A 27,233-nucleotide genomic window follows, 5' to 3' on the forward strand; every position below is an offset into this window, starting at 1 on the left:
AGCCGCGAAGAGCTGGAGAGAAAGCACGGGGAGAAGGGAGGGAAGGAGAGTGACGGAACTGCCAAAGCGACCGCGCGGACGCAGCATTCGTTGCCCACAGTGGGGCGGGGCCGGCGGACGCCCCAATGCGGGCGGGGCGGGGGCGGGGGTTCGGCGAGGCGGTCGGTGGGGCCGGAGAGGGAACCGCTCCTGCCTCTGAGCCGGACTCGGCCTCTGGGGCAGAGACGGCGGGAGGCGGTCGTGGCGGTCCCCGGGCAGCTTGGGGGGCGGCGATGGCGGCTCCGGCGGCGCCCCCGGCGGCTGTGGCGGCGGCGGCCCCGGGCGCTAGCGGAGGCGGTGCCGGCGGCGGAGGCTCGGGGTCGCCGGGGGCCGGGGGTCGGCTGCCGAGCCGGGTGCTGGAACTGGTGTTCTCGTACTTGGAGCTGGCGGAGCTGCGGAGCTGCGCGCTCGTGTGCAAGCACTGGTACCGCTGCCTGCACGGCGACGAGAACAGCGAGGTGTGGCGGAGCCTGTGCGCCCGCAGCCTGGCCGAGGAGGCGCTGCGCACCGACATCCTCTGCAACCTGCCCAGCTACAAGGCCAAGGTGAGCGCCGCCGGCCCTCCCTCGGCTCCCCCAGCCCCAGCCAGTCCGGCCCCGTCGCTTTTTCCCTTCTCCCCCAGAGCATTGGCTTCTCTGTAGCTCCGCATCCCCCTCATCCCATCTCTTGTAACCTCACTGGGGCAGTTGCGGTCGTACCTCTCCCCCCCCCCCCCAACTCCCCGCCTTACTCCCATCCCTTGTTCTTTCACTGAATGGACAATTGCTCTCGCTCCCCCCTTTCTTCTGTCCCTTGTTCTTTCACTGGGCAGTTGCACTCGCTCCCCCCTCACCCCATCCCTTGTTCTTCCATTGGGGCATTTGTACTCGCCCTCTTTTCCTCAACTCTTGTTCTTCCACTGAACAGTCACCCCACCCTACCCCCACTCTCCTTGCACCCATCTCCTTTTCTCCTTCTGGGGCGCTTGGAATGGTTCCCTCATTTATCTCCATGTTTTATTCTCCCACTAGGCACTTACAGTCACTCCGCAAACTCCCCCAAACCTTACTTTCCCAGTCTTCCTGCCACAAATAGGTCTTTGTTGTCCTGGCCTAAGAACTTGTTATATATTAGGCTCCCAATTGCAGATGTGCCCAAGCGTCCTCCAAACTTTGAAGCCCCATCCGACAGCACTTTTTCCTCCCTCCAACGCTCTCTTCTTTTTGAGCCCCACTTTGATAGTTGTAGCTCTTCAGTTGTCTTTTTCCTTCATACCTGCTCCGAATCTTCTGTTTGTTCAAGGATCTTGCCTATGCGTCTTAGTCATAGAGGGAAATAACAATTCTCTAGTGATGGTTGTGTGTGGTGAGGCCACCTAGGAAATACTCCCAGTACAGTGTAAACAATTGGGAGGAGCTAGGAATGGGTTCAGTTAGAGCAAAGAATAGATGTTGTTGCATCCCAGTGTTGCATCAAGACTCATGAAAAAGGATGAGGGCTAGGACTTTGTTTCATAAATGTCAGTCATGTCAATGGGACCTGGATATAAAATTAGACTTTCTTTGTGTGGAAGGTATAAAACATCTTCCGAATCACTACTTTAATAACCACCCTTTAATAAATTAGGAAAGTTTACTGAATCTATGCTATCTAGTCTCTTAAGATTTAGTTCAATTCAAACTTGATTTAAAAAAAATTGGAACCAATTCAGTGAAGTTAAACTCTTTGGTCTCTTTACTAACGATCTAAATGATACTCCCATTTCAAATCATCAGTATTTGCAGTTTTTCCCAGTAACAGATATAGCTTCTGTGTACTTTCAATGTGACATGTCTTGAGTTTGGGAGGTGTACCTTTGCTACTAGAGAGTTTTTAACAGTAAAAAATTTAAGTGTTTCTTGGACAGACACAATTCTTGAGCTCAGGAAAAAGTAATTAAAAAAAAAATTTTTAATTCAGCTTTTACAGTTGACCAAGTTTTGCTTAATCAATTTTTACCAAACATCTAATTATAATACCCTAACTTCGTTGTTGTCACTTTTTAATATTAAACAAAGTGGAAATGTACAATTCATATTTAGGGTATCTGGCATATTATCAAATATAACTAATCCCTGAATATTTCACAAATATTTAATCATTAGTCTGTCATATTCTGTTCAGTTTTTAGGATCAGTCTTTATGTCGAGCTAGTGGAGCCACTACTATGGAAAATTTTCAGAGAGCTGGAATGGTATGGCATGGAAGTAATATTACATTTTTTCTGCTTAAAACTTTTTTTCTTTAGAGTTATAAGAATGAAGGAGAATAGGAAAATATATTGTTAGTTTTTTATATATGATGCAATGTACAGAAGCGAAAAGGAGTTCTGTACTTTCTCTAGAAGTTTACAGTCTAAGGGATGTAAAAAGTATTTGGAGAAGAGAGGGAACTGAGGCAGGAATAGTTGGACTTTGTGGAGATGTAATGTTAGCTACTTTTTTGAAGCATTGGTAAGATTTGTATATGTTAATAGAAGGGAAGCCACTCAAGTATCTCTGTGCACATAATTTAGTTGGAATAGGCGGGAGGTTTTGTGTGATTAAAATGCATAGGCATGTTTGTGAGTTAATAATAGTTAATATTTATATAGCACCTACTGTGTGTCAGGCACTGTGCCAAGTAGTTTAGTTATCCCCTTCAATCCTTACAACAATCCTGGAAGGTAGGTGCTATTACTATCACCATTTTACATTTGAGAAAGTGGAGGCAAACAGGTTAAGTGACTTGCCTAGGAGTGTCAGACTGGATTTGAAATTAGGTCTTCCCAACTCCAGGCCTAGCTCTATTCACTGTGCCATCTAATTGCCCCCCAAAGAGCATTAATGAATATGTAGGATGGACACAGGTTATAGGGGACATTGACAAGCAAAGAAATTAAAATCTGAAACTGGAAGAATAGGCAGCTCTTGAGGGTTTTTGAGTGGGGAGGTGATATGAAGGAAGTAGTGGCAAAAATAGTTTAATTTAACAAAGATTTAGAAGAACCAGGAATTGGGGAAACCATCTATAAGAGTCTGTTATGGTGACCTGGCATAATGTGGTGAGGTAGTATCTTCATTTTTGAAGATGGAAAGAATGGTGTGGATAGAAGAGGAAGATAACTTAGTGTAGTGGAAAGAGCCCTGAGTTTTGGTCTTGGCTCTACCTATAATAATTCGGTAACCCTTTTGGCATGTCATCTTATTTTTTGGACTCTTTTTTTTTTTTTTTTTTTTTAAACAAGTGGGTTACACTAGTTTTTCCTCTAAGGTCTATTCTCCAGCCCATTTTTAGTTTTTCTTTGTTGTTGTTATTGGCAAAATATTCCATTATCTTTATCAGGAAAACCCCAAATGGGGTGCTTGGATATAAAGCATGAAGTAAGAGTTCAAAGATGATACCAAGATTTTGTTCCTAGATATTAGGTATAAGAAGATGGAGCCATTGAGATAGAATTTGGCAGGAAGAGCTGTTTTGGGGGGAAGAGGAGGAGTTTGGGCAGGGATGTACTGAATTTGAAGCAACAGGACATCAAATTGAAGTAGATAAATGAGAGCAAAGAAAAAAAGAACCAAGGACAAGATTTGGGGATTTCTTATTAATAGGGAGTTCAGAGCAGAGAAGGAGGAATCAGATGAAATAGATAGGAGACTGATTATATAAAACAAATGATAAGCAGGGTCAAATGCAGCATAGACCTACAAGCATTTATTAGTATGAAAAATTAAGCCCCTTAGAGTTGATAAGAAGTTAGTTATTCATGACTTTGGAGAGAAGTTTGGGAAAGCTTTTAATAAATCATTTATCATTTTGGAAATGAGAAAGAGAATTTAAAGATTATTTTCCTATTGGTGATCATTGAGTTCAATTGACTTCCCTTTAGAGAGGGACTAAGAGTATTTTAGATATTTTCTCTCCTAACTTTAATATTTTTTTATTTTGATATGCTACCGTGTTTCCCCGATAATAAGACACTGTCTTATTATTTTTTTGGACAGAAAAACCCCAGAGGGCTTATTTTCAGGGGAGGGCTTATTTTAATGAACATTGACAGCAATTTTAATAAACAGGTAAATGTGAACCAAAAAAAGTACCTTTATTCAATAATGATCATGTCATCTTCTTCAACCACATCATCATAAGTGTCCATACTCTGAATTCCGTCCTGGATGTCTTGCGCCTCTATTTCCTTCGGAAGAAGTGGCCCCAATCTGTCATGTCTAGCAATATAGCTCTCTTTAAATGAACATATCTTGTCCAGGTAACCTGCTCGTAGTGCCTTGGCGACACAGCTGTCAGTAATTTTATTCCATGACTTCTTCACCCAAGTCACGACTTCTTGCAGACAGGGCTTCACAAAGTTTCCACGCTGATTTCTTTCCATTCTATTTTCAATGTAGTCATTGACTTCCATGCGCAAATGGTCCTTGAATGGCTTGTTTATTGCAATATCAAGGGTTTGGAGATAGGCAGTCATTCCTGCAGGAATCATTACTTGATCTATTCCTCTCTCTACAAGGAAGTTCTTCATTTCTTTAGCGCGGTGAGTGCTGGCTGAGTTCTTCTTTTATTCTCCGTCATGCCCCCTGAGTTCTTCTTTTATCCTCCATCAGGCCCCTTTTATCCTCCATCAGGCCTTTTTTATCCTCCATCATGCCCCCTCACTCCCGCTTACATACCGGGTTTTTATGTTATCCTGCCTCAGCTCTCCTCCGCGGCATTGCTCTCAATGGCGCCAGCAAGCAAATCACTGGGGAAGAACAGGATGACGCGCTCACTGCTGCAGCTCTGATTGGATGCAGCTCGGAGTGCGGCGTGCGTTTCACCCGGGAGGAGGGAGGGAGGGGATGGTGCATACAGAGGGTACCGTAATGTAGCGTGTAGCACAGGGGATCACCTTCACTACAGTAGCAATCTCAATAGGGCTTATTTTCGGGGGAGGGCTTATTTTAGAGGAATCTTACACAGTGAGGGGAGGGCTTATTTTCGGGATAGGTCTTATTATCAGGGAAACACGTAGTTGGAAATCTTAAGCATAGATTTTGAAAGGATCTTAGAGGTCATGTTTGTCTAATCTCTTCATTTTATTAGATGAAGAATTTGGGTTTAATAGGTATAAATGACTTCCCCATATTTACACAGACATGAGAATTGTATTTCTGAACTGAACTTTCACTGTACTGTTCTGTCTCATGTTTGAACACTTTTGTCAATGAGAGGTAAAAACATGCTTATGAAATTTGTGTTATGGAACAGATGAGTTTTTATAAGAAAACTTAACTTATACTGACTCCCTAGAGAAAACAGATATCGGTGACTTGATCCATATTGTATAAAATAGAACCACAGAAACAGTAAGATAGTGGTAGGTAAATGGCATATTCTTTAAAGCTTAATATGATGGTTAAACATATCTGTTTAATAGGCCCACAGGCCTATTCGTTTTAAAATTTTGGCATCCTGTTTTAAATGTAGATTGACTTGCACATATTAAAAAAAACAAAAAACAAAACACAGAAACCAAAGAATGTAATTACTAAAGTAAGACAAGTGGTTACAGCTTATGCAAAGTGGCTACTTTTTTTTTTTTTTTTTTTTTAGTTTTGAGGTAAAATGATAAGTCCACCTGACCTTGGCATGTCATTGGCAGTCTCTCTTTGAGCTTTACTTTGTAAGTTCTAATGATTGCATTTAGATGCTATCTATCTGGAGGATGGATTACTTCACAAGATATCTGTGATTATGGCTCATGTGTGAGTAATATCAGTCAAGAAGGTGGAGGACCAAGGGCAGTGCTGCTGAATTTGTGGTTATTAAAATTTTTCATAAATTTTAAAGTTACTTAAAGGTCTGTTTTCAGCAATAGTGTTGCTAAGAGGAAGATAACACATATCTATTGCTATTTTAAGAATACCTGACAATGGGAATAAATCATGTATGAAGGATTAGAAGCCAGTTGACTGGGTTAGAGTTGAGGATTTATGCAGTAGTAATATAAAATGAGATGAAATTGTAGAAGGTGTTGAATATTAGTTAATTTAAAGACTCTAGCTTTGAGTAGACAATTCTGAGCTCTAGGGTGTGACATGATGAAAATGAAACAAGAAGAATGATAAAGAACCTGGTATAAGCTCACTACTTGGAGGTAAATAGTATATTTTAACAGATATATAACTAAACTTAAATTTGCTTCCATTTTCTTCAAAGAGATAGATATTTGACTAGAAAACACAGAATAAGCATCAATAAAGGGCAATTAAAGCCCCAAATAAGGTCGTGAAAGAAATGACTGTATTCTTTAAATAACTTTATCTTTAGGCTCAGGCAAATTACATTCTGGAAATAGCTAAAAAAAAAAAAAAAAAACCTAAAACTTGAATATGTAGTTGTAAAACCATTGTTAATAATATTTGAGAACCATGGGATCATGGAAGAGGAGCTGAAGTTGGACAAATATCTATTTTTTTAAAAGGCAAAAAAGTTGATAAACTAGCGATTGATAAATTTGATGTGCATATTATTTAACATCATAGAATTTGTTATTAGTCCAGTGATCTTTGAGCTTTCTTTTCTTTGAAAAGAAAATGGTGATCAATAGGAACCAGCATGGATTCACTAAAAGAAGTCAACTTGAACTGTTTTCTTCTTTTTGCAAAAGCACATTGGAGAGTCCTGTAGACATTGGATATTTTGATTTCAGCAAGGCATTTGATAGTGTTCTTGTTGACCTTTTTTTTATGTAAAAGATGGAGAAATGTTATAAATAGTAATAATAGGTTAAAATAATAATATAGCTATATGGACAACTAATTAATCAACATACCTTAAGTGTGGTTGATAATGTCAAGTGAGGTCTTCCTTGGCATAACGTAGGCCTTTGCCCTGTACCCCAGTATATTATCAATGATAGGGGAAGGGATGTTTATCAATTTGGCAGCTATGATAAAAGTGAAAGACATAAGGTAGCATGTTATTGACATATAATTGGAATTTTAAAAGTAGGGCAGAGAGAGGTTAATAACATTTAAAAGAGATAATATAAAAGATTGTATTTGTATTCAGCATAAAAGCTTGTATTTATATTCAGAAAGTTATTCATAGAACTGTGGGTTGAGGAGGCTTTAAAAACAATTCATGGGACTTGTAGTTGGTTCAGTAGGAGCCAACAGCGTGACTTATTCCTTCTTTGGAAATTTCACTTAACTAACCAGAAAACAATATGGCTAAGTTTTTAAAATACAGTTTAATGCTTTTTATTGCCTGTCTAGAATCTTCAGCTTTTTAAAAAAAATGTGTGTTTTTTAATTTAAGATATATATATATAGGCATATATGGAACTTGAGATTCAGGTGATTTTTAATATATGAGGGCTAATTTTGTATTTTTTTTGGACTTCTGTCTCACCATTTCTAGGTACGTGCCTTCCAACATGCCTTCAGCACCAATGACTGTTCCAGGAATGTCTACATTAAGAAGAATGGATTTACTTTACATCGGAATCCCATCGCCCAGAGCACTGATGGTGCAAGGACCAAGATTGGTTTCAGTGAGGGCCGCCATGCTTGGGAAGTCTGGTGGGAAGGCCCCCTGGGCACTGTGGCTGTGATTGGAATTGCCACAAAACGGGCCCCAATGCAGTGTCAGGGTTATGTGGCATTGCTGGGCAGTGACGACCAGAGCTGGGGCTGGAACCTAGTGGACAATAATCTACTACATAATGGGGAAGTCAATGGCAGTTTTCCACAGTGCAATAATGCACCAAAATATCAGGTGAGAAACTGGGCCTTGCCTGCTATTGGCACACCCTGGAATCACACAAGAAAAGTTGTGGATGACAAAAGCTGTGGGCCTAGCATATCCTTAAGGTGATCATATCTCCTTTTTACTTCATTACTGAATTATCATATTCCCTAAGGATTTGTTGCAGGTGTTCCTTAGCAATTTAATTCACATAGGATTATAGATCTGCAGCTAAAAGTGATTTTAGGGATCATCAGTTCTAGTCCTTTTGTTTAACAGATAAGGAGTCAGTCCCAGAGAGATGAGATAACTTTGCTAACATTACATTAGTCTATAAAGAACTAAAATTTAAGCCAAATTCTCTGCTTTTAAATTCAGTGTTCTTTCCATAGTATCTTTCTGCCTTTGAGAATATAATGAGAGAAGTTGGGGTGATTTCTATTAGTGGAGAGAATATCTGAATTCCTTCAGAGCAACACTAATGTTTAGTATCAAAGTAATCCAATAAGGACCTTGCACCAACTTTTCCCACCCATACTAGATTTTATAAGGGATATAGATTGTAGTCAAGTACCTTTTTTTTTTTTTTTTTTTTTTTTGGCTGAGGCAATTGGGGTTAAGTGACTTGCCCAGGGTCACACAGCTAGGAAGTGTTAAGTGTCTGAGACCAGATTTGAACTCAGGTTCTCCTGACTTCAGGGCTGGTGCTCTATCCACTGTACCATCTAGTTGTACCCCTAAGTACCTATTTCTATTAATAGAAAAGGCAAATGTGAATTCAAAATCTGAGGATCACCAGCTTAGAGTTTAAGACTACAATAAAAATATCACAAAGCCTGCAATTTATCTGGATTTTTTCTTAGAGAAATTCTTGAAATCCTCAGAATACAAGGCAACTCTAGAGAAGGAAATCAAGCAGTGAAATCAGTATTTTTAATAAAAGAGAACAATTTGGAAATGGGTTGGAAAAAATGGCATCCAAAAACTAGAGGGGATAATGTTAACCTTGATAACCAACATTAGTGTCTCTTTGATTGTTCTTTGTCTTTTTTTTTTCTTCCATTAATTTTTGAAGTGAGAAAATGCTTGGTTATATTGTACTTCTAGAATAACTTAACAAGTGTTGTTGCTACTTTAGGCCAAAGAGATGTTTAAGTACATTCTATAGTTGTAGCCAGCTTTACCCTTTTATAATAACAAAAACTAGAAATTTCGTTAGCATTTCAAGTAGAGATAATTTTAAAAATCCTTAATATTAACTACATTTTTAGTTTTCAGTTTTTGCCAAATTATCCTATTTCTAGTAGTTGCTTCCCAGGAAAGTATCCCTTTAAATAGAGAATATATGATCTGTGGTGGCTGAATTGGGCACATCTTTCAATTCTGCTTCTGCCTCGGTCAGTATATACATTTATAACAAAAGTACATGATATGGAAACTCTTCCTCTTGAATAAAAAAGTTAAATTAACTTCAGCAAACATTGAGAATTTTACTTGGAATACAAAGACAAAAAAAGTGAAAATGTTCTTCCTTAAAGAACTTATATTCTTTTTTTGGAATGGGGGGGGGGGTAGGAGGAGAGAGGGAACTACATATAGAGATAAGAAAAATCAAAGTAATCTGAGTAAAGAGATAACACTAATGTAACAATTGCGGGTTCAGACCCACCTCTCTGGCTGTCTGGCCGTGGGTAGGTCACTTAATTTTTCAGTTCCTATTATTTGTAAAATGGGGGCAATATAATACTTCTGCTTATCATTTGGAGCTCCATGGAAGTAAAGTAATTTGTAGATTTTAAAATGTCTAAATAGTCAGTTACTATTATTAATCAAAGTAGAGAAATTGGCTCTGTGTGTTTATTATACATATGTATCTACTACACACATAAACATATATATTTTACTTTTATACACATAGTTTCCTAATTTCTTGTATACATATACATACCAACTGATTTGGAACAAAATGCTCCTTAGCTTTATTTAAAAAACTTCTAATTTCCTTAGACTAGTTATATATTTATATTCTTGGTTTTGTTGTCAACTTTCTAGATTCTGTTCCATTGTCTTCTAGCTAGCCCTTTGTGGCTTTTTGTCTAACTTTTCCTTTTTTCTTTTTGTTTGCAGATAGGAGAAAGGATTCGAGTCATCCTAGACATGGAAGATAAGACTTTAGCTTTTGAACGTGGCTATGAGTTCCTAGGGGTTGCCTTTAGAGGACTGCCAAAGGTCTGCTTGTACCCAGCAGTGTCTGCTGTGTATGGCAACACGGAAGTGACTTTGGTTTATCTGGGGAAACCATTGGATGGATGACGGTGGCTTTGTTGGGATCCAGGAATAGAGGAGAAATCTGCTTGTGGAAAGTGGAATCATGAGATGACAATGCCATGCATGCTTGTCCAAGAAATGTCTCGGGAAACCCATGGAGTTGTAAAGTGGAGAAGCAGTTCTGCCGCAGGGATTGTCTTTATGTTTCCTCTTTCAACCAGGCCAGAAAAATCCTCAGGGTTGCAGTTGGTTGAGTGGGCAGTTAATATGTGCATGTTGCAATAGATTTCATCTCAAAGCTAGCAATGTGTGATCTCAAATGTTTAAGGTGAGACTTCCGAGATACTGTGACAGGGATAAATAAGATAAGGAGATAACTTTGAGATTTGTAAGTAGTATATTTGTGAAGAGAGACTGATCCATTTTACAACTGCCTGTTCTCCTCTCCCTCACACTCCCAACTCCCCTATCCCTTTTCAGCCAGCCTGGCTATTAGAATGAAGCTGGTTGGATTTTATTTAATATTTTTAATATACTGAGAAGCATGGTCTGCCTGGACTGCACTTCTCTAACAGAGAGAAAATTGTGCAGCTATTTTAAAAATTGTATATACAGTACATGTAAAAAAAAACTGTAAAAAAAAAAAACAAAAAGAACAAAGAGTTGCTTTGTTCTGGTTTAATTTCTTAAAAGAAAAACCACTACATGGTACAAATTAGAACAACTTTTGAGACAACTAGATAGCTTTTAAAATGGAATTTCCAGAGAGGTGCTGTGTTGGTTCGTTTTGTATTATATTTGACTTATAGTTTCCATAGCTATTGGATTGTTTTCATAGTCCAAAATGATGATGACAACACCCCAGATCTTTTAGCTGAAAATTTCCTTTCTGTTGAAGAGTGAAGGAAGGTCAGTCTATTTTTGGTTACATGTTAGTATCAATAAGGATGATCTAAAAATATCCTCAATATACATTCATGTGATATCTGACCCCATATCTTGACCTTCCAAGAAAAAAAAGTGTCTCATAGGCACACACAAGTATATTTGCTCTTGAAAATATTAAATTCAAGACCCATGTTAGTATAATAAATTGGCCTTAGGAAAAGGATTATTGGATTATTTTTTCCTTTTGTTTTGTACTTTTAATACTGTAGAGACTGTTGGATAACTTTTTAATAGTTCTGCCATGTTTGTACCATGCAAGCAGCTAAGCCACTGATGAATTACCAAAATAATACTTATTCTCTTGGGTGATAGGAATTTTTACCAGTTCTGAACTCAACATAGAGGTTAAGAAAATAGAAAATAATTGGTCACCCAGGACTTGTCAAATATTCCCTGAAAGCTTCAGTCTGGCAATATTCTGAAGGCTTTGTAACTGATTCCAAGGTTTACCCTTGCCTAAATATATGACTTCATGGAGAAGTAGTTTCTTATATGATGTGTCCTTGGAATTGCTAATGTTCAACATATGGACCGAGATGTTGGGGGTGGAGTAATTGGAGTAGAAACAAATATCATTTTTCTGTGTTAAAACATGAATTGTGTGATTTCAAATTTGTCTTTGTGTTAAGAGCTTGCTTTAAGAGAGAAGTGGAATCTTTGTGCCTCTTAGGCTATTGCTGTGTGTATGTTTGTTTTTAGATCTAATAAAATCAGGGTATATGGTACAGCAGGCAGCTGGCTGGGATTCTTGGGTGTCTTCTGGAGAATTATGTTTGTAATATTAGATAATCATCTTGAAAGAGTGGTAGAAATCAACCCCAGAACAAAGCTATGTTACATACTGCCCTTTGAAAGATTTTAAAGTATTTCATCTTTTGGAATATTGCTTGGAAAGGAGATACCTGTTGAGGATCTTCTTTTGTTGCATATGTATCCATAGAAGAAATCTTTAAACATCATGTTAAAATTGAATATAGCGGGGTTGTGAGTGTGAGTGTGTTAATAGCTGCTACAGCAATATAAAAAAAAAATTATAATTTACATAAAGGAGAGAACTGGCCTCATTTAAATTGATTCCAGTTTGAAGAATATAAGTTTCCCTATTACTTGCCACATTTTCATTAAAGAATACAGCCAATTCCAAGAACTTTTCATGAGCATTTTATTTGTAAAAGTTGATACATTTCTTTAATGTTTGTTTGCTCCTGTGTTTTATAGGTACTATTTGGACAATTGACATGCATAGTTGGTGCACAGCGAACTTACAATCACTTATTGTCAATATATCTCATGGTAGACCCTATCTTGCAGAAGTTTTAAATATCCCAGTATCCCATTTGCAATTTCAACAAAGTACAGTTGGGGTAATAGGGGAAGGGAAGCCAGGAAAAGTAAAGAGCCTTCACTTATAACTTGATATAATTTATTGGAGACCAATACTAGCTGTATAAAATATTAAAATAAACTGTTACAATGTTCAAGGAATTGGCAATCTTATTCTTTTTCATTGCTGCCAAGATAATATTCATATTATAATGGATTATCTTCATATAAGGCTTTAAGAATTACTGAATATCCTACGTTTGAGTATTTTACAAAACTTCATCCGAGTCTCACACTTATGCAAGTGTTATGCTTGTTTTACAGCTGTAGAAGAATGTAATATTGAAAGTTGAGTGTTTCTATTCTGCCTCAAGTTTTATTAAGGAGAGATTTTTGCCCTGTGTTCACTGCCACACATACACACAGTGAAAGCCAGATCTAGGGCATTTGGAGCTTTCTGGTAGAAAGGTAATTGAAAAACAAGTTGGTATTAGTTATATTTAAAATGAGACTGTAAAAGTCAAAAGTCTGATTCTTTCTACATAGTGGGAAATTAGGATTGTATTTCATTATGGAAAAATCAAGACATTTTCACTATTTTTTATTCATTGATATTCTGTCTTACCTTAGCAATATCATCAACTATCTGATGTAGTTAGGGATTATTCAAAGTGATTTGAGATTATAAAGTCCTCAGTGGTAGTTAAAAGTTCTTAAGTGTTAGAATAAAAAGTTTCTGGGTAAAAATTACTTTTTAAAAAAGTTTTCTTATTTGATGTACCCTTTACTCAGTTTTGTACAGAATGAGTTGGAGGTACTATTCAACTGATTGCTTCGAATGGGAGAGATCAGAGTTGGTTTAGATGAGATTGTTAAGGGAGACAATATAGAAAAGTTTTAGGGACCAATTGTGTGGTAGGAGCAGGAGGAGAAGGTGAATCAGTGGGAAGAGTTGTTAGCTAAGGAAAGAATCAGTAGAGGGAAATGCCATGGAGGCCAAACTAAGAAAGAGGTAGGCTCTGTTATTAAATACTGTATTTAAAGGTTACAGTTTTGGGAATTAAGAGGCTTTGGAAACCCTGGAGAAAGAAAGTTCAAACTGATGAGGACAAAAGCCACATAACAGGGGAATGATGGGGAAATGAAAGTCAGATTAATCTTGCTGGTGGTTTGTCCTTGGATATCAAAGAGGATCCTGACATCAGGGAGTTGATAACATGACCTGCAAGTGAATTGGATTTAAGGGAGGGAGGGAGGGAGGGTTGGCAAGGTCACTTGCCTCATTTTACCCTCTAGCGCCATCTGGGTCCAGGGGCCCAGAGATCAGGAAGGCTGAAAATGGCCCTGGATGCAGTAGGAGACCTTGGCCTTTTAAGCTAAAGTCTTCAACAGATCTCAATTTGAGAAGCTATGTGCATTTAGTGATTAAAGCTAGTAGAAATTGAGGCCAAAAAAAAAAAAATTAAATAAATTAATATGAGAGTGAAAGACCCTCACTAGAAATGTAGCAGTGAATTGTAAGAACTGAAAGTTTAATATAAGTGGAGTTAAGGGGAAAGAAACTTAGGGACTGGAAACACCCAAGCATGTTGTAGGAAAAGGGGAAGGAAGATAAGGATAGATAAGGAAAGGTTTAGGATCAAGTACCCAGGGGAAGTGGACAGGAACATAGTATAAAAAGGGACAATTTTAAATTATTATTTTAATTTTTATATTATTTTATTATTAAATCAATGGTGGGCTTCAGTCTTGGGGGATAAGATATCGATGTTGAGAGCAGAAAAAGAGTATGGATTTTTGTTGACAGATGATCATTTCTTCAGTTTTTAAATGGATTGGGGAAAGACATTTATTCTCCAGAGCATCATATTCCTGCCTCCACCACCACCTTCTGAACAACTGCTTGGCAGCACTTTATAACCAGGAGTTGAGGAAAATGAGGTACACTTCTCCAAATCATTTAGTCATTAGCCCCTGGTACTGCAGCAATCTGGTGGGGAATTACTTTGATGCTGCTGATATATTTGAGCAGTCACAAAGAATTTTCACTGGATTTAGTTTTGATTTTCTGAATTTATCTTGTTTAGTAGGAGCAGGCAACATGGATCACTTTACCAGTATGTTGTCCTAATTTCCTTTTGGATCCTCCTTGAACAGTTTGTTTTTAATTAAATGTATTCATTAAATTAGTATTGGGAGCAGTGTGTTCTCCAGGCATCAGGACTTTTTCTACAAAAAAAGTATCACGTTCCTCCAAACTTAAGATTTGACTGTGAATCAGATTTTAAAGTGTAGGCTTTAATAATGAGACTCCCAGAGGAGGTGAAACAATAAGGAAGTGGCCATTGGTGACTTTGTTAATTAAGCTTAATCTTTGTTCCTTTTTAAACAGAAGATCATGATCTATACTACAAGGAAAGAAATTGTTCTGAAATCTTGAATCTAGTTTGGTATTACTATATGACCTGAGAAGTCATATTAGTAGGTCATTGGTAAAATGTAGTAATAAGAAAGGTTGAAGTTCAAAACTGCCTGGTGAATTTAAGGTATTATTGCAATAAGAATAATACTATTTCCTTTGAAGACAGCTTCCTAAAATGATATATGAAATTAGTAAGCTTGAAGAAGTCAAATTTATATGATGGGATGAAATCTAATACATTCTGGCTATTGATATAGTTAACTTTTGTACAGTAATTTGAGCTGAAACTTTAACTATAGATATACATTACTCTCTTCTGAGGATTATAGTAAGGGGAATAAAAGAACAAGCATTCATAGCACCATCTATGTGCCAAGTACTGTGCTTAGTGCTTTACAAATATCTCATTTGATCCTCATGATAACTCTCGAAGGTAGGTGTTCTTATGATCTCCATTTTATAGCTGAGGAAACTGAGGCAGACAGAAGGTAAGTGACTTGCACAGTTCACACAGCTAGGAAGTGTCTGAAGCCTCAATTGAACTCGGGTCTTTCTGACTTTGCATTCAGTGCTCTTTCCACTGTCCCATGAGCTGCCTTCAGTGCAGGCTTTTTGAGGGAAGTGATTGTTTTGCTTTGTGTCTCTATATCCCCTGTGCCTAAGGCATATAGTTTGACTCATAGAAGATGCTTATTAACAAATGCTTGTGGAATCGAATTGATGTACCACAAGAGCTTCAGCCTTTTACTGTCTCTAAAGGTGAAATATGCTAATATTTGGTTTGTAGAGAAGAACTGAAGCCAGAAAAAGTGATTGCCTTTAACATGGTGTCCAAATTTGCTTATTTTCAAGTTTAAAAAAGTCTTAACACGTTTGGAAATTTCTCTTCTTTTGTACTTTGGTTTCCTTTGGGAAGAAGGCCTTTTGTTTCAAATATTTAAAGAACCCCCCTCCCCCCATTATTTCTATTTACAAAATAGGGTGGGGAGAAAAAAAAAAGGTGGTATGTGAACTGTAAATGTCTTATGTACAGTTGGATATCTTTGTTTTTACATCACTTATTTCTGAATATCTCCCTCTCCACCAATTTGAACCTTCTTTTATAAAAAAGAAAAACAGTTATGCTAAAACAAGAGACAGTGACTGCTTCTGGAAATGTATGCAACATTATTATTCCTTTATAGTCCTCCCTGTCCCATTTTCTGCATCATTTCCCCCCCTCCCCTCATAAGAAAGACATGTTTCATTAAATCTGTACTCAAGTTGCAAAATTGGTTATTATAGTTAGTTTTGTGTCCTTTTAGTATTTTAATTTACATTATTGTGATCATTGTGTTATTCTTTCTATATTTCTTTATATGATCATTTAATATTTCTCTGTATTTCTCATATTTGTCACATTTCTTACCATACAATAATTTCCACTGTATTTATATGCCATAGTGAGTTTAACTATTATTTTATTTAATGGATATCCATTTTCTTCCCATTGCTTTGCTACCATGGATTTCCTTTTCTAATTTCCTGCAAAGAATGATCTATCTAGAATTATTGTTACAACAAACATCTGGATGGGGCAGTTAGATAGCTCAGTGGATAGTACTAGATAGCACTGGCCCTGGAGTCAGGAGGATCAAAGTTCAAATTCATTCTCAGATCCTTAACATTTACTAGATGTGTGATCCTTAACATCCCCACCCCCCAGCAGCCCATCCCAAATCCCCAACAACATACATCTGTATTTGGAGTCAGGGAACCTGGTACTACTATTTCTTCATCTGTAAAATGAAAAGTTTAGACCAGATAACTTCTATAAAATTTCTCAGGAATTTTAAGCTCAGGGATCAGCTTGTAAATTCATGATTTGTTTACAACAAAAGTTCCTTACCTCTAAATAATGATTAGTGACTATAGGTAAAAATGGATTTTTTTTCAAGAACAATACTATATTGATGTTACATAAGGTACAAGTAACTAACTACAAAACCACATATGAGCCTTTGGTATATTCCTGTCCACTGCTGAAGGAGCTGGCAACTTTTTTTGACTCCAGTGCTATTAGAGTCTATTAATGATAATCCCTCTCCCCATCCTAGTTGTGGTCAGACCGGTACAAAAATAAGTGCAATTTCAGGTCCCCACTTATTCTGAGAACTGAGTTGCAAGAAAAGTAAACCAACTTTTATTTTAAAAATGAAACAGCATCAAAGTCCCGCTCAATTCTCTCAATGGGAATTCTGACTTGATGTTGAATTTTAAATTTATTCTGTGACTTGGCAGAGGGCTTTGTCTATGAAAAGGAGTAGCTGTAACCAGGAGTTGGCTGCCAGATCCCTGAGCTAAAGACAATGCTCACATTTCCCACCTTAGAAGAAATAGCCCTATTGGCATGATGATTTGGAAGTGTAAGTCTGCTATTTATTACTATTCCTTATCTAAATTTCAACCGTTATACCCCTTATTCTGACTCCTGGAGAGGATAATCAGACTTGGACATTAGGAACCCACTACCTATTCTTAAGAAAAAAAGATTGCTGGGAATAAATTTTTTTATTTTTTCAATAAACAAAAATATACTATACAGTCTCATCTTCCCTTTTTTCCTCCTCAGCCTAACTCTTGTAACACATTGGAACAATCAGATTTTGAAGGTATCAGTATGAATGCACAGGTCTTTGAGTTTTGCTGTCTCCCAAATCAATGGAACTTAATAGGCCAACTTGTGCTGTCATACTGATGAGAGAAATGGCTTATCAACTTCTCTTAACCCCTGGCCTCCTTCCATTTCCTACATCCTCCATTTTTCTCAAAAACTACCTTAGTTAAAGGGATTCCCACACATCCCTGACCTGAGCCACAAGGTGATGGTGGTAGAAAGCTTGGAGCAATGGAGGTCCTGCTCCACAGGGAACAAACACATCCATCCTGGAATCGATAGGTCCCCCAAACAGTGGGGTACCTGTACTTCCAGTGGCCCACAGGGGGGAAGGTGAGGTGTCTGATGGGCGAGCTTTGTCTTCAGCTGTGGCTGACCCGGATTCCTAAGCAGCTGACTGTTTAGCTCCTCCCCAGCTCCTCCCTGGGTTCAGAATGACAAGGGCTGGACATGGGTAGAACCTTCCTGAGCCGGCTCGGGCCTTAGTCATCACAGGGAACGCCAGGGTGTCCCAAACTGTGGCAGGCAGATTCCGGTCCTACCCGCTCGGTCATTGAGCCTCCCACAGTAAAAGTGGTGGCCTCTCTTCTCCCTCCACTCATCCCTGCCCATCCTGGCCTGCTCCGTGGTCCGCATTCTGCTTTGCCATCTCATTCCATTGTGTTCTCAGGTCCTATAGATTAACAGATTTTTTCATGCTATATGTCTTCATATACCAAGGAGAATCTGACCCCTTCCAAAAGATAGTGTTTCTGTTCTTACTCCTCTGACAATTTAAGTTTTTGTCACAATAACGGCCTTTGAGGTTCATTGCATCAACTATCACTTAGGCCACATCCTAATTTTACTCTAATTTACTAAATTTTACTAATTTTACTGGCTTCCTTATTTTATTCAGAAGATATTCTCCCTCCTTTCTCAAGGATCTATATTTCTATTCAACTCAAAATTTACCATTGTACTTAATAACTTAGATCTACCAGTTCTTCAACTCTTGACCTCCACCTTTCCACTTTATTCCTAAGAGGATGGTTGGACCCTTTATCTACTTCCCATAACCAGAGACATACAAGGGACACACCAAGGGTTTCCAGGAATGCAGTAATGTTTCAAAAACTTAGATATTTTGTGTCATTTTAAAAGTTTATATTTTAGTCACTTTTAAAAATGGTTAGTTAAATAACATTCTTTATGATTGAGTAGTCAGTAAATGGTTCCCTTAAAAAAACCCTAATTCCCTGAGTGTGCACATTTTAACCATAACTGATGATAATATCGTAGTCCAGCATTTTGAAATCTATCTGATCACAACTTATGGCATTTCTTGATGTGCTTCTGTTGTTATCCTCATCATGATCTCTAATCCCTCTGCTTTCCTCATCTTTCAGTCTGTCACTACTGCTCCAACCTCAATTTTGTCTTTTTAAAAACTAGTTTGAGGTTGATTGTTTCATTTTGCTTTGATACTTGTCAAATGTCAAGGTTGACGCATTTTGACAGGGAAAGGTTTCAGCACCTGAGGCTGGCTTGGACGAACTTGGTGGTTGTCTGCATTGAGCAGTAGGGAGGTGAGAGTGGCCAGGCGACTGCTGCTGCTAGTGCCCTTGGCCTTGGGCAGCTCCTCCCCAGCCACGGTTGTGGGGATCAGGCCTGGCAGGATGCTCAGATTGTGTGGGAAAGTGGGCAATGCAGGAGGAGGATGTGGCTGCAGCATAGAGTGTCCTTGCTCCCCAAACTGGCACCGCACGGGGCACCGAGTGGAGTGCACAGCAGGAGCAGAGGTGGGGGCCGGAGCAGCAGAATTGGGCATCCAGACTGGCAGCTCTGAGTGGGTGACCAGAGCCCTGGGCAGTGGAGGGTGTGGGACCATGGCTTCGGCCTCTGCAGCCAAGCTCCCAAGGAAGCTTAGACTGCATGGGCTGAGGGCAGACTACAAAGGTCGAGGTTCCTCTCAGGAAGCGAGTCGGGCCGGTTGTGGTGGACAGTGGAGGCCCCAGACTCATCTTACTGGTGCTTGCTGACCCACCCTGGCCAGGATGGAGCCTCCACTGCAGACAGAGCAGGCGCCCGGGGCCAGAGCAGCCTGCATCCTGTCAGCGATGTCCGGGATGTGGCGGGACCCCACAGGATGGTATGGGTGGACAGATCCTACCCGGGATCAGCATCACACTGCATGATGGAGTGGAAGGTCGCTTTGTGGATTTCACAGGATTCTGTACCCAAGAAAGATGGTGGGAAAAGAGCCCCTCATTGCCAGTGGCGATAACCTGGGAGAAGAGCTAGCTGCAGTTGGGGAACAACTTCCCCTTGATGTCCCACACAATTTCCTTCTCAGCTGTGGCAGTGAAACTGCCTTCCCTCTCAGGATCTTCATGAGGCAGTCCGTGGGATCAGGGCAGCCAGACCGATGGAGGATGGCCCGGGGAAGAGCGCAGGGTGGGTCACCCATCACCGAGTCCATCACAATAGCAGTGGTATGACCACTGAAGGGCAGCACGTGGCTGGGGGTGGAAGGCCTCAAACATCATCCGAGTTACTTTGTCTCCGTTGGCTTTGGGGTTCCGGGGAGCTGTTGTGAGCCGCCCAGGGGCATGATGCCAGATCTTCTCCGTGTCATACCCCCATCACACCCCGATGTTTGGGGTGCCCAACAATGGAAGGGAAGACAGCCTGAGGGGCATGTCTCCTGCAAAGCCAGCTTTGCACATTCCAGAGCCATAAAGGAGAGCAGCAACGTCATCATCCGTGTCACACTTTGAAGTGGCAAGTTTAAACCCTTAATCGAGACAGAGGAGGGGCTGCACCTGGAGGCAGGGGGAGGCAAGGGCATGTTGGGTGCAAGAACTCCCATCTGATAGGTGTCTTTGTTTTATCATCTTTCTTATGGGCTCCTCATTGTTAATGTCAATCTTAAACATAAAGTATACATTTCCCATATAAAAAAAAATTTGTCCATATTGAGTTCCTTGAAATTGATCTTTGATATTGGCTCTTTATATGTTAAATGTTCTATTAAATTCAGGTTTGATAGAATATCCTGAAAATCTGCAAGTTCATAGATTGTCTCTTTTTTTTTCTCATTCAATATTATATGTAGATAATTTTGCTGGATATATTTTTGGCCACATACTAATTCTTTTGATTGTTGTTATGATATGATTCCAGGACTTGCCATCTTTTATTGTGGCTTCTAATAAGTCCTGTACAATTGTAGCTCCAGTGTATTTGAATTGCTTTTTTCTTGTTTTTTTGCAAAAATTTTCTCTTTGATCTGGGTTTTTTGAAATTTGGCAATGATATTCCTATGTATTTTCCACAAAGGATCTATCTCATTGAGTGGTGATGAGTAGATTTTTTCTGTTGCACTTTAATGTTCTTTCATTCTAGAACAATTTTCTTGGACTATTTTTTGTCACAACTTTCAGGCAGTCCAATTCTTATATTTTTTCTTCTTGATCTGATCTCCAGATCTGTTGCTTTTCTTATGTTTCACATTCTACTCTATTTTTTTTTCATTCCTTATAATCTGTTTTGTTTTACTACTTGGTCTCTCATAGCTTCACTGGTTTCCCCTTGCCCAATTCTAATTTTTCAGAGACTTATTTTCATCTCTGAGACCCTGTATCTCCTTTTCTAGTTGATTAATTTTTTTTTTTAAATAATCTTCTTGGTTTTCTTGGATGGTTTTTATTTTTATTTTTTTTAGTTTTTCCTCAATGTCTCTCATTTGATTTTTAAATTATTTTTTGAGTTCTATAAATTCTCTGTGGGCAGGAAGCCATTTCACTTTATTCTTTGAGGTAGAAGAAATCTCTTTTTACTTCAGTGTCCTCCTCTGAAGATGTGAACCCCAGTCTTACTTGTTCCCATAGTAAGTTTATATGATGGGGTTCATTCTTCTTTGTTGGTTCATTTTTTAAATAAGCACCTCTAATTGTGGGGTGGGGGGATAGTGCCTCTAGCTTCACTTTGACTCTCCACCTCTGACTTGGAACCCCAAACCAAAAGCTTCCTACTCCTGCAGGTACTTGTAGCCAGCAGTGTCCCTGACCCATTGCTTCTGCACTCACCGGGTGCTGGTTTCTTCTCACCCAGGGCCTCCTCTCTACAACATATCTGTATATCTACAGCATCCTCAATCAGCTGAGAGTTCCTCCTCGATCACCCCAGACTGAGACCCCCAACTGCAGGTATTTGCACTTCACATGGGTCAATCCCTGGCCTGGGGTCTTCAGATCTTCTTAGATTGTACCTGGAGGACCTCTGTTCTACCCCAAATCTTCTTGGTTTTTCATCAGTCCATGTTCACCCTGAGGTGCAAATTTTTATTTATGGGGGAATTGGAGAGTTTGAAATTTGCCAACCTACTGTGCTATCTTCCCAGAATCCTCCCTGATAGTGACTTCTTAAAAGCCACATGGTAAATCAGTGGAAGGGCCAGAAGGAACTGTCAGTGTGGCAAACCAGAGGCAGAAAGCCCTCATTTCACATCTGGTCACAGATACTGGCTGTGTGACCTTGGTCAAGTCATTTAACCTCTCCACTTAACTACAAATGGGAATAATAATAGCCCCTACCTCTCAGAATTGTTGTGAGGATCAGCTGAGATAATACTGGAAGAGCTCATGGTAAATGCCATATAAATGCTTCTGCTGCTTTTTCTCCTCTTCCAATAAGGAGAGCAACACCTTTGTTGATGGCAGGAAAATAGGAGAATAGAAAGTTTACAACTTCAGTTACTTTCTGTCTAGTTAGGTGCAGCTTTTGGTGGGGTGATTTGTGTAGAACAGAGTCTTGATGGGAAATGAAAGAAATGAAATTGTATTCTAGCTCAGAAAGTAGACTAAATTCAAGGAATGGCAGAGGAGGCTAAAGAAAAACAACTTAAAAGGCAGATTTTAAACCTAAGGGCTTCTCTGGATGTGGTTCTGAAGCAGAAACAGTAGAGCTGAGATTTCTTATGTGGGAAAAGTCAGCAATATAGCTGCAATGACAATGTAGTAGGAGAGCCAGCAAGATGGCAGTGGTGGAGTGGGAATGGGTGGGAGCAGGACCAGGACCAGAGAATAATGATATTGATGCTCTGTGAGGAAGTGAGCAGCATCATTGGAGCAGAGCAGGATTCCCATAGGGAATGCAATCCTGGGAGTGTGCTGGCTGGCCATGGCCCCAAAGTCACAAGTGTAGCCTTATCCACATATGTTCCCCACGCATGTGTCTACTCAATACAGGTTTTCCCCAATGTGTCCTCCCATCATGTGCTTCCTGGACACATGTATTCTTTGCATAGATTCCCTCTCCAATGGTGGTACTGGTGTGGAAATCTGTGGGAGAATATATCCCCTATGTGAGAGAAAGGGTAATTTCCTTGTTTATTTTGCTATATTGTTTAAATACCTTTTTATTTTTCCTTTTAAATAGCAGGTTCTCTGGATAAAAGAACTATCAGGGAGGACTTATGAACCATGTTTTTTGCATAAATGCTATCCTAAAGTGTGCCTTGAATGTGGAGTAGCATTCAGAAGATCTATGACTGAAGAGGGCCAAGGTTACACAGAAATAGTTGTTTGAAATATGCAAAGGATCCTTGTCTTTTCTGGAATGATTCCACTGATTTGTGCATTTCTAGTCTTTGGTGACTCATTACAGTTGGGGCTTAAACCCAAATCTGACATACATATATGTATGTGTATATATATATATATATACACACACATATATATTTTAAGTTAAAAGCTTTTTATTTTCAAAATATATACATGGATAATGTTCAACATTCATCTTTACAAAATCGTGTGTTCTAAAATTTCCCCCTCTCTCTCCTCCCCTAGAGGGCAAGTAATCCAATATATATTGAACATGTGCAATTCCACAATTATCTTGCTGCACAAGAAAAGTGAGATCAAAAAGGAAAAAAATAAGAAAGAAAACAAAATGCAAGTGAACAACAACAAAAAGAGTGAAAATGCTATTTGCAATCCACATTCAGTTCCCATAGTTCTCTCTCTGGGTATAGATGGCTCTCTTCGTTATAGGATCATAGGAACTGGTCTGAATCATCTCATTGTTTTTTTTTTTTAAATTTTATTTTTTTATTATAGCTTTTTATATACAAAACATATGCATGGGTAGTTTTTCAACATTGACTCTTGCAAAACCTTCTGTTCCAACTTTTCCCTTTCTTCCCCCCATTCCCTCCCCTAGATGGCAGGTAGTCCAATACATGCTAAATGCAACATATGTATACATGTTTATGCAGTTATCTTGTTGCACAGGAAAGATCGAATTTAGAAAGAAGATAAAAATAACCTGAGGAGAAAAAAAAATGCAAGCAAATAATGGAAAGAGTGGAAATGCTCTGTTGTGGTCCATACTCATTTCCCAATATTCTTTCTCTAGTTGTAGTTGGTTCTGTTCATTACAAATCAATTGAAGCTGATTTGGATCTTTTTATTGAAGAGGGCCACATCCATCGGAATTGATCATCATACAGTATTGTTGTTGAAGTATATAATGATCTCCTGGTCCTGCTCATTTCTCTCAGCACCAGTTCATGTAAGCCTCTCTGTATTCATCCTGCTGGTCATTTCTTACAGAATAATAATATTCCATAACATTCATTTACCACAGTTTATTCAGCCATTCTCCAATTGATGGGCATCCACTCAGTTTCCAGTTTCTGGTCACTACAAACAGGGCTGCCACAAACATTCTTGCACATACAGGTCCCTTTCCCTTCTTTAGTATCTCTTTAGAATATAAGCACAGTAGTAACACTGCTGGATCACAGTTTGATAACTTTGAGCATAGTTCTAAGTTGCTCTCTAGAATGGCCGGATGTGTTCACAACTCCACCAACAATGCATCAGTGTCCCAGTTTTCCCACATCCCCTCCAACATTGCGCATTATCTTTTCCTATCATCTTAGCCAATCTGACAGGTTGTAGTTGTATCTCTAGAGTTGTCTTCATTTGCATTTCTCTGATCAATAATGAGTCATTTCATTGTTGAAGAGAGCCACATTCATCAGAATTGATCATCCTATAATCTTGCTGTTGCTGTGTATAATGATCTCCTGGTTCTGCTCATTTCACTCAGCATCAATTCATGTAAGTCTGTCCAGGTCTTTCTGAAATCATCCTGATGATTGTTTCTTACAGAACAATAATATTCCATAACATTCACATACCATTACTCAACCATTCTCCAATTGATGGGCATCCATTCATTTTCCAGTTTCTAGCCATTACAAACAGGGCTGCCACAAACATTTTGGCACATGTGGGTCCCTTTCCCTCCTTTAAGATCTCACTGGGATATAAGCCCAGTAGTAGCACTGCTGGATCAAAGCATATGCACATTTGTATAGCCCTTTAAGCATAGTTCCAAATTGCTCTCCAGAATAGTTGAATCAGTTTACAACTCCACTGACAATGCATCAGTGTCCCAGTTTTCCCACATCCCCTCCAACATTGTGCATTATCTTTTTCTGTCATCTTAGCCAATCTGAGAGGTGTGTTGTGGTACCTCAGAGTTGTCTTTAATTTGCATTTCTCTTATCAGTAGTACAAATCTGAGATATTAATTAATTGGACTCTTTGTTTTAGGACCTCTGGGTTCAAATAGTTGTCACACTATAGAATCATATGATTTTTATCCTCTCTGCAGAATGAAAAATTAAATATGAACACAATTATTCAGTTTATTAGTCAGGCAAATATTTATTAAGCATTTACTGTGTGCCAGGCACTGTGCTAAGCACAGAGAATACAGTTAATAAAAAAGTTCCTTCCCCAAAGGAGCTTACAATTACATTGGAAGGTGGAGGTTGCCGTGTTGGTAGTGAGAAGGAATGGCATGGGAGACAATACACAAAAGGAGATAGAAAATGACAGCAGAAGGAAAGGAGTACCCAGGTAGGGGGGTGCATTTTGTTCTGTGGAGTTGAAACAGGCAGAGTGGAGTGGATCACGTCCAGGTTTTGCCCTCATAAAGGAAGACACTGGAAGGAATACTCCATTCTTCTGAGCTGCAATGGGAGAGGGGACTAAGGGATGTGTTTTCAATCAAAGCTTGAGTCAGCACCATGGTGGTGAGATTAGAAAGAGATGAGCAGAGCATCCTCAGACACTTCCTCGCTGTGATCCTGGACAAGTCACTTAACCCGCTTTGCCTCAGTTTCCTCACCTGTAAAATGAGCCAGAGAAGGAAAAGGCAAACCACTTCAGTATCTTGGCCAAGAAAAGCCCAAAGAGAGGATGTACATAACTGAAAAATGACAACAAGCAACAGCAACACAGCAGTTGCAGAGTGGAATGTGCTAAAGTTATGACTGATTGAATAGCATCAGTGCAGGTTAGAACTTAGGAGTCATTTAGTCCAACACTTTCCTCCTCCAATTCCTATCCACCTCCACTCGTATTTTACCAATGGGGGAAACAAATTGCAAAGAAACTTTTAAGTGATTTGTTCAAGGTCACATAAGTAGTTATTGGCATAGAGATAAATGAGACAGTAGGTAAGAAACTTAAAAATAGAAAATAGGCACTTCACCCTCCAATTCTGCTATTTTATTTATGGAGGTTGTCTCAATAATCTATTTTTGCAGTTTGCTGTTGTCAGATATGGCTTGATGATGGTAAAGGAGGCAAGAGCTGGGCATAATTTTAGCATTGATTTGGAAAGAGTTCTCTTGCTAGGATGCATTCACTGTCCCAATACTTACTAAGTAGAACACTGTTGTTTTCCCACAGGAAGGAAAAAAATCTATTAAGAACCAATTACAAATATAACCCACGTGTCAGCTGAGGACAGATGAATCAGGTTCAGTCTTGGATACTTATCAATAATAGCATGATGACTCATCACTTTTCCCAGAGCTTATTGAATTGTATTGAATTGGGAATATTTGAATTTAGCTTGTTTCTGGTGTATTCAAGTGAGCTTGCCTGCTAGCAACAACAGTAAGCGATATTTTGAATGTAAACATTAAAACAAAACAAAACAACTTTTCAATATTTTTCCAATTACTCGTAAAGATAATTTTCAACAATTTTGTAGAATTTTTGAGTTTAAATCTCCCTTTTTACCTTTTCCCTCCCTAAGACAGCAAGCACTCTGATATAGGTTATATATGTATAATCATTTTAAATATATTTCCATATTAGTTACATTGTGAAAGAAAATGAACAGAACAGAAATGAAAACTCAAAAAAAGGCAAATAAAGAAATGTGAAAATAGTAATGCTTCAATCTGCCTTGAGACTTGCTAGTTCTCTCTCTGTTGTGGATGGCATTTTATATTCCAAGTCTATTGAATTTGTCTTGGATCATTGTATTGCTGAGAAGAGCTAAGTCTATCATAGCTGATCATCACATAGTCTTGTTACTGTATACATTGTTCTCCTGGTTCTGCTCACTTCACTCGATTCATGTAAGTCTCTCCAGGCTTTTCTGAAATCAGCCTGCTCATTTCTTATAGAATATTATTATTCCCTAACATTTACACATCACATTTATTCAGCCATTCCTCAACTGACGGGCATCCATTTAATTTCCAGTTCCTTGGCCACCACAAAAAGGTCTTCTACAAATATTTTTATACAATAGTGACATTAGTGGAGTTCCAAATGCACACAAACATATTTGAAAATTATAAAATGGATAAGGACTTAAGATTTGAACCCCAGTCCTGCAGCAAGGAGTAAACTCCCAATACCAATAGCTAGGTTGGTCCTTGCAACATAGAATTTCTTTGGTGAAGATGGTATCAGAGATTCTCTTGTAGCCCTGCCTTCTCAACTCTTCTTTATCTTAAAGTCTTTACCTTTCTTTGTT

General features: G+C 38.9%; 1 protein-coding gene across 1 annotated transcript; it reads left to right on the forward strand.

Annotated features, from left to right (window-relative positions):
* The first annotated feature begins 47 nt into the window (after positions 1-47).
* On the forward strand, positions 48-12,480 carry FBXO45 (F-box protein 45). Its single transcript, XM_051985538.1, has 3 exons — positions 48-584; positions 7,453-7,809; positions 9,907-12,480. The coding sequence occupies exons 1-3, from the start codon at positions 126-128 to the stop codon at positions 10,090-10,092; spliced, it is 1,002 nt and encodes a 333-aa protein (XP_051841498.1). The 5' UTR covers positions 48-125; the 3' UTR covers positions 10,093-12,480.
* Positions 12,481-27,233: the final 14,753 nt, after the last annotated feature.

The sequence above is a fragment of the Antechinus flavipes genome, chromosome 3, assembly GCF_016432865.1.
Source record: "Antechinus flavipes isolate AdamAnt ecotype Samford, QLD, Australia chromosome 3, AdamAnt_v2, whole genome shotgun sequence".
Lineage (NCBI taxonomy): Eukaryota > Metazoa > Chordata > Mammalia > Dasyuromorphia > Dasyuridae > Antechinus > Antechinus flavipes.